The sequence below is a fragment of the Apaloderma vittatum genome, unplaced genomic scaffold (genome assembly GCF_000703405.1).
Source record: "Apaloderma vittatum isolate BGI_N311 unplaced genomic scaffold, ASM70340v1 scaffold25255, whole genome shotgun sequence".
Lineage (NCBI taxonomy): Eukaryota > Metazoa > Chordata > Aves > Trogoniformes > Trogonidae > Apaloderma > Apaloderma vittatum.
Genome location: NW_009718015.1, coordinates 235 through 8,493, shown reverse-complemented (window position 1 = coordinate 8,493; position 8,259 = coordinate 235). Strand labels below are relative to the sequence as shown.

The 8,259-nt window shown below is 50.5% G+C and overlaps 1 protein-coding gene across 1 annotated transcript; it reads left to right on the top strand.

Annotated features, from left to right (window-relative positions):
* Nucleotides 1-210: 210 nt before the first annotated feature.
* Nucleotides 211-7,943, top strand: LOC104274482 (voltage-dependent T-type calcium channel subunit alpha-1H-like; the record flags this gene model as incomplete). Its single annotated transcript, XM_009870127.1, has 4 exons — nt 211-280; nt 587-696; nt 3,090-3,223; nt 7,846-7,943. Coding segments are annotated over exons 1-4 (412 nt in total), but the record flags the coding sequence as incomplete, so codon positions are not given.
* Nucleotides 7,944-8,259: the final 316 nt, after the last annotated feature.

The following is an 8,259-nucleotide window of genomic DNA, read 5'->3' as shown; positions in this document are numbered from 1 at the left end:
AATAGTCACACCAGCAGCAGTAATCAGAAGCTCTGGGCCTGTTTTGCACTGATGCAAATCCTCACTTGCTACCTTGAAGCTGTTAATGTCGGTGCAGTTGAGCTCTGGTGGGTGCCCTAAGCTGGGTTTCTGGTGGTGATGGGGCCTGAATTAATTAATCTTTCTTTGTCTTGCTTTCTTTAGCTTAGTAAAGAGTTAACGCTAGTGGACATGTCGGGTGGTTCACTGGCAAACCCGTTGGAGATCTGGAGATGCCAGTGGCTGTGGGAGGAGGACAGAGGTAGCCGTGCTCTCGGCTGTCCCTGGGCGTGCGTGGGAAGAGGGTGGAGTGTGGGGGACCTGAGCTGGAAAGCCAGGCTGTAGCTTTGCTGCTGTGTGAGAAGTCAAAGGCATCCTCTGTCCCTTCACCCCAACAGGAGTACCCTTTCCTCAGTTGCCAACAACTTCAAACCTTAGCAAGTCTGGGGTGTATGGTGTTTTCTCCTTGCTTGTGCAAGGAGTGCAGGGTTTTTGCTGTGTGCCTCAGTTTCCCTCCGCTCCGTTGACTGCTGGAGCACATGCTTTCCTTAACGCTCTCCTCTCACCTGGTTCGAGCACATCAGCATGCTGGTCATCCTCCTGAACTGCGTCACCCTGGGCATGTTCCAGCCCTGCGAGGACGTGGAGTGCCAGTCAGAGCGGTGCACCATCCTCGAGGTAAGGATCCCACGCTGCCCCGCTTGCCTGGGACGTGCAGGGGGAGGGGGTAGTCCTGGGAGGTGAGACCCCCGTCTTGTCCCATTTCGCCAGGATCCAGCTGTGAAAGCCACATAGGGATGGTTTTTCCAAGAAGCCACGCTTTGGCGTGCAAAGCCTGTCCTTTGAGGAGACGTAGGTGAGGTGCAAAGGCTGACAGATTTGGACTTAGCCCAGCAAGACCCTTTCTCTACACATTTAATAAGGATGAAGAGGCTCAGAACCAGGCATCCAGCTCCGTTGGATGCTTTTTAATTGCAGGATGGCGGATACCACAGGGAACCTCTTGCTTGCAATCAGTTGGTTCCACCGCAGCTGCTCGCTGCCGGCATCTCTTGGATTGCTGCAGTCTGCCCTGTGCAATACGGCAGCGGTGCCGTTCTGTTCCCTTCCTCAGGACCAAAAAAGCACAAGACAAGCCCGTGCCTGCTCTCCGCAGCAGCAGAGCCCACCAGCTGGAGTGCAGCATCGCCAGGCGCCAGGAGAACTGCCCTTTGGGAAATGCACGCCCGCGCGAAGCTCACAGGCCCTTGTTGGCCATCCCGAGCTTAGCGGGGCATCGCGCTCGTCATGTCATCCCTCGCTGTGCCCTGACATTTCCCTCGCTGCCATGTGCCAGCGGGATTCGGTTTGGAAGCACATCCCGGCAGCATCTGGTGTGTGGGCTGCCCCTTGGCACTGGGCTTCCTGCAGCAACTCAGTGCTCAGGCTTGGAACCAACTTTCCCTGTTTCTAGAGCATTACATCAACCTAGGCAGGGACTACCGACGGGTGGTGGTGTAACGAGCTCGGTTCATTCAGATCCCGCATGGATCTGCCTTTTTACTTCCCTTTGAGCGTTTCAGCTCAAGGCCAGTGGGATCCTTCCAGCCAGCCTCTCCTGCCTCTTCCAGAGATTGGTCCAGAACTGCCTGCAGATGCTAGGAACAGCAGAGTTTATCGTCAAACCCTCTCCCAACCTTAAAAGAAGATCTCTTAGATGCAGAATCAAGTCAACCCAATGAGTTGAGAAGCCGCTAGAGGTTCGATACGGAATGAGATCAGTTTTGGAGAAACTGTTGCCACCAGAGGCACCCAGCATAGGGATCAACTCAGAGGGTCAGGCTTAGGGTTTGTGGGAAGCAGCATCCAGAGGTGACCAGTCCATCTCCTTCGCCAGAGAACATCACACTGCGGGCAGCTGTGGGCTAAGCTGCCCCCGGAGAGCCCAGCCCACCAGAAAGTGTCTGACGTCTCCTGAAAGGTCACGTTCCTGGTGGTTTTCTGCATGTGTTCACCCACATGGCACTTTGTTTGGACCATGCCCTGCCAAACCATCCGGGCAGACCCAGGGAATCCTGCCTGCATGAGGTGGTGATGTTATTAAATGCTTGTTATTTGCTTCCTGTTTTTTCATTGTTTAATCAGGTGGCAATCTCGTGGCTTGCATGATCTGTTCTCCCCAGAATAGTCACACATGCAGTCTGCGAGGAGCCCAGGCGCTGAATTTGATTTCCCGTACCAGCTGAATGATTACAGCATGCTGAGTATATTTGCAAAACCCAAAGTGTTATCCTGAAGGGTTTGCAGGCAGGAAAGGGCTGCAAGTACAGCCATTGTTATCCCTTACCCCACCACAGCCTGAAGGAGGGAATGGAAGCCAGAACAGCAACCTAAACCCCAGAATTTTGACCCTCATCAAGACGCTCCTGTGCTGGGCACGCAGGCTTTGCCAGCGAGATGCCCTGAGCCTCTGCACCACGAGGAGCCGCTCCAGTCATTCCTCACGTGCAGCACAACTGCTCTTGTAATTACCCCGTCAGCCTCGGCTTGACCTGCACGTTCCCTCCCGGCTCAGCCTGGGTCTGTGGGCGCACACTTGCTCCCTTTGGGTAGCCCATGCAGGTCACCAGAGGTGAAGCACATCCCCCTGTGTTAGATGGGACAAATTCTTCCTAGGAGGTACGAGCTGCCCAGTTTGGAAACGCAGCTTCCACCGCAAGTCGCTGAGACCTCACGGAGCCAACCACAAGCTGCTGTTGGCTGCGTTGGCTTGAAATGCCAAGAAAAATATCCAGCCTGTACAACGGTGATGTCCTTGCATCTTTGTCAGTAGATTAACAGAAGCTGCTAATGCTTCCCAGGGAGCGGCCTGACCCTGGAGCTATGCTCAGGGGTTCCCATCACTCACCAGGTATTGCAGGTTTTATTTCTGGGTTCGGTAGGTGGCACTTTGGGACCAGGGCTTTGCCTTGTGGCATCTGCTGGGGTTTACAGAGTGCCTCTGCGGTGGGAGAGCTCATGTCTCTGCTTTGCCTTTCCCCGATAAAAGAGGGCAGCAGAACTGACTGTAATAATCTTTTACTGGTCTCCAGGCATTTGACGACTTCATTTTCGCTTTCTTTGCGGTGGAGATGGTCATCAAGATGGTAGCTCTGGGGATCTTCGGGCAGAAGTGTTACCTTGGAGATACGTGGAATCGCCTGGACTTCTTCATCGTGATGGCGGGGTCAGTAACAAAACCTCATAAATTTGCTCTTCGCGGCGAAAGCAAGAACAGCTCAGAGGGCCAAATCTGTAGGTTTTTCTGGCTGGTTTTCATAATGTCGTGTGAAAGCTGCCAGGTTCAAACCAAGGCAAATCTCTTAAGTCATATTTGGTTTCGCTTTGGGCAACCACACCTGATTATAGGGTGGGGCGTGACTGTGAGGGCAAAAGCTGTTGGGTTTTCAGTAGCCACCCTTTTGCCAGTGTCCTCTCTGTCAAAGCAAGTGCATGCTGACCTAGTCCTCGAGCTGGCCAGTATGTCCCCGTGCTCGTGGTTTAGACCTCTGTCTCCAGCATGGGTGGAAAAAGCACATGGAAGCTCAGACCTACTCCCTTAGAGTGAGGAAGAGGAGCAGGAATTGGCCAAATGAGAAGAATCTAGCCCAGAATTCTGGTTCAGAAGGTTGAAATCCCAGCAGAAGAAGCTGGCGAGAAGCTGACCCAAATTACAAGTGCATGCAAATGCCTTCTGTAAACTGCTCTTGGTTTACGTTTTCCTGCTGTCTCCCACAGCTGCTTAAGTTTGCAGGATGTGTTACAGCTATAAGGAAGATCTGGGTGCTTTTGACACCACTTTCCTCACACCCATAGGGAAAAACTGAGTGGACTAGAAGCTCAGCAAGCCTAAAACTTCTTCTCTAAATAACTGTATTAGAGAAACCCCAGGCTCTCTTACCTGCTTAGAACACCCTAGAAAGGGATAGACTGGTTTAATTACAGAGCTCTGCCTTATTTCTGAATTCCTAGGCTTATAACGACCAGCCTGGGGTTAATTAGAACATTCCTGTAATACGTTGGGGCATTTTTACCCTTACATTAGTGAGGTACGATCTCCACTGCACTAATGGAGTTTTGGTTTTGCTCCGTGTTATTTGTCTGGAATACAATTAGGAATGGCCTTACAGGTTTGAATAAAACATGAGCTCTGCTGAGCAGAGCTTCCTTTGAACCCCTGTGCGATTATGGCCCAGGAAGAACAGCAGGAGCAACAAAAGAAGCAGTTAATTTATTTTTTTTTCCCCCAAAGCTGCCACAGCATTTAAGGCAGAAGTAGTAGGGGAAGAGCAAGGCAAAACACTTCATCAGAAATCTGCCATCTGTAGCCAACGTGCCGACAGCGTTTCCTGGCAGTGAACCTGCAGGATGAGCTCTCCAGGCCAGCAGAGGTTCCCCACAGCATCAAACATCACCCCAGGAAGATAAAACAGCGCGTGGAGGCAGGAAGGCTGAGGCCTCTGCTCATCCCTCAGGAGTCACGTTTGGCATCAGGATCTTTGTTCACGTAGCACCTGGGACAAGGGGGAAGGTGACTGTGAGTCAGTTTGGTAGTTTTCCAGAATATTTCCCCACGCTCCATGGCTGGCAGGTGTTTGAGAAGAGTTGAAAACAGCAGAAGCACCAGGAGACCCCAACGGGAAACCCTACGGCCAGTTTGGCATTGCTCAGGCTGAAGATGGTCCCTTCTCTGGTTGATCCTGGGCCATCTGCAGATGGTTTTGGTGTATTCCAGCCGTACCCATCACGTTATTTCCCATCTCTCAGAAAAGAGACTGGGTTGGCTTGTAACGCTGACGGAGGGCAAGAAGAAGCTCTGCGATGAGCTCAGGTTCTTCACCTCTTCTACCTCTCCCACCACCCCTTTAGTCCACTCCTAAAACTGGTTTTAGCAGGGAGCACACTACTGGAATAACAAAAGTTGCTTTTTCCAGCAAGCGGGTGGATGTGATAAAGTTATTATGAGGCTTTTTGTGATAAGAAGGGAAACGAGTGATAAGCAGTGCTGCCTGCTTAGTTTGTCCTGTTTGGTCTCCCCAGATAGGCTGATTTGGCTTACGAGCGAGTATACCAAAGAGAGCAGAGGGCAAGCAGGGAAACTACAAAATAAACAAATCTTCTGCCTCTAGCAACAGATTGTGTCTGAAGCTTATTCCAGCACTGAAAGCCCTTTCATGTTTTGCTCGTCTGAGAAACGTACCCTGGAAAATTTCAGCCCGAATGGAGCTTACAACCTTTTGGTCTGTCCAGCAGCCAAGTCAAAAGTATTTCCCAAGCATCCAAAATCTTGTCCGCAAGAGCCGAAACCGGAGAGATTTCTTGTGCATCCAGTCCCCGGAGACACTGCAGGTTCCTGTGATCTGCTTTGGACCTCTTTAACCTGACAGATGAAGGACTGGAAACTGTTGGGATGGTAGAAGACATCGCAAAGGCTTGCGCCTCCTTTTTTTCAGTACTCAGAGGCTGTCGGGAATCGCCTCCCAAGAGACAGTCCACCCAGACCTCCAGTCCCTGTATACCCAACATTTCCAGCTCAGCAGGTTTCTCTTGGGCATTTCCAAGGGTGTTCTTGGTTTGCAAGGGTGATGTGAGAATGAGACCCCAAGCTCAGCTTTGACAAAGGAACTTTTGACTTTTTCTCAAGGGTTTCAAAGGTTTTCACTGCATGTAGAAGGTCCAGTCTGGAATCCATCAAGTGTTTCAGGTTGGCTTTGGTGGGCATTGTAGATGCCTCGGAGACTTATTTTCAAATCCTAAATGGAGCGTCACGGAAATCTGAAGTATCAGGGTCAGAAAGTCTGTGTCCTAGGCCAAATCTTGAATTATTCATCTTTTGTCAGCCCCGTTGAAACTCCAAGTGCCAAGTGAAAGTGAGTTGGCCCTTTAACACACTAATAGTTGCACGTGCTCTCTAGAGTACAAAACCAGCTCCCCCTGGAGCATTTCCTACTCCTTGTACATGCTCTCAGTAGTTCAAAACCTGTATCAGTTACACCAAAGCCCTCTTACTCAGCCACCCGATAAATTGTGAGTGTGTTGTATTGGGTTCACGCCAATGAACAGCCTCAGGCTTCACTTTAGGGACTTCAAACAATGCTTTGCCTATCCCTGTGAGGTTTGTTTAGAGCAGGCACCTGGGGCTGGCTCCGAGCCCCTCGATGTAGGTGTGAATGGGATGTCTGATGGTTTTCCCACTGTGTGGTCCTTCGGGCTGCTTCCCCCTGCTCTGCTCCGGCTGCTTAACAAACACACGTTAGATTTAAAACCTAGTTTTGTGCCCTGCTGGGTTTTAAAGCTATTCATCACATTCAGCTCAGTTGCTACGTCCAAGCTCGAAGGTTTGATTTATAAAGACTCTCTAACTACTTTGGGAAAAGAAGAAATCTCTCTGGAAGGTTATCACTACAACCAGCTTAAAATCACCAGCAAAATAAGGCTAAAGGACCAAAGTCACCTTGGTGCAATGCCGGTGATATGGCAGGGCTACACCAGGCAGCTTCAGGACAAAGAGGAAAGACAAGCAAACATCAGAACATCTAGATATTCCCAGTTAAACTTTGCAGGCAGGGCAAAGCATCAAAGACGAAGTGCAGGGCTCTGGCAGAGCAGAGCGCGGCCACACGGGAACGATGCGCCTGAGCAAGGCTGGCCCGAAACCAAACCTCCCTCTGCTCTTGCCTGAAATCCTGTCAGCTGTTGCTTCAGTCCTTTTGGCTGCTGCTTCTTGGTACCACGTAATGATTTTGGTCCATCCTGGCCGCAGGATGCTTCAGCTAAAAGCCTCTTTTTGCACTGAACCTTCTGAAGCGCCTGGTTGCAGCGGTTTAGCTTATATTTGCCTTCATCCTTCCATATCTGTTTGTTTATTTTCTAAAAAGCAAAACAAAATCTCTTTCTCCCTGGGATCCAACAGCTTACTCTCAGGGTCGGTTTTGATGCCGTTATATTATTTGAACAGGCGTGGTGAGAGATTTGTGACATATTTACAAGTGCTTCCCTGTAGTCAGACTCATAAATTGTAATTACAGCCATGCTAACTAGCCATAACCCCATTAAAAAAAAACAACACTGCACACATTTGCCACTCATTGCTATAAAAAAAAGCAAGAAAACTGATTTAACTTAACGTCCTTCCCAGCCTGGGAGAGAAATGTTTATGTGAAATGGAGACAGAGCATGAAGAAGAAAATGTTCCCTATTCTTAATAATCAAATGGAAACCAAACTACTTCAACGTCATTTTTCAGCTTGGTTATTCACATTTTTGTCATAGGGGGAGCGATACGCTGGCGTGAAAACGCGCTGGGGTGCTGGTAGGGGGTGCAATGTCAGAAACATGTTGTTGACTCTGAGCTGCACGGGGCTGGGCAGGGATCTCCCTGGGAAGGCTGTGGATGTGCCGCTGGCCAGAGCGCGATGAGCTGATGGAAGGGGAGAGCAGCAACGGCTGCACGAGCTGAGCGGGCGGTCGGGGGCTCCCACTCTGCTCCAATTTCTGTAGTTTTTTGCAGCTCCTTGTCACGCCAAGTCCTGCTCTCCCATGTGTTACCTGTGCCCGCAGCCCAGCAGCATGTGTGCCCACTGGTGCCTGCACCGTTGCTGATCCTGAGGGCGTTTGCCGCCTCTTAGAGTCTGAAATATCCTTTTTATCTGCCACTGGCAGCGCGATGCACGTTATGAGCTGTGAACATGGAGTGATTGTTTTGCAAGCCCGGGCTGCGGCTCCCAGAGCGCTCAGCCCCGGCAGCCCCGTGCCCTGAGACCGAACATCGCACATCCTGACGCCTTTCCCTTCTCTCCCCACTTGCAGCATGATGGAGTATTCTCTGGACGGACACAATGTGAGCTTGTCTGCGATCCGTACCGTCCGGGTCCTTCGGCCGCTACGAGCCATTAACAGGGTCCCAAGTAAGTAACTTTCCCAAGTAAGTAAATTGGCCGGGTGCACCCCGTGCCTGGCTGCCCCCCTGCAAAAACTGAGGGGGTTAAAGCTCTCTGCATGCTACTCTGCTGCTGCTGAGAGCGCCTTCATTTATTTTAATTTTTAACAGCAAGTTAGAGATCATTTATTATGATTATCAGTGTTAATAAAGGGCGACGGAGTAGATTTTATACGTGGGGTGCCAACTTTTTGGGTGGCTGTTCTCCGGCGTTTTTTTGAACTCTCTGAGGCAAGTAACTCCCTGCTCCTAGCGCAAAGAAAATGACAAAGTTCCTATAAAGA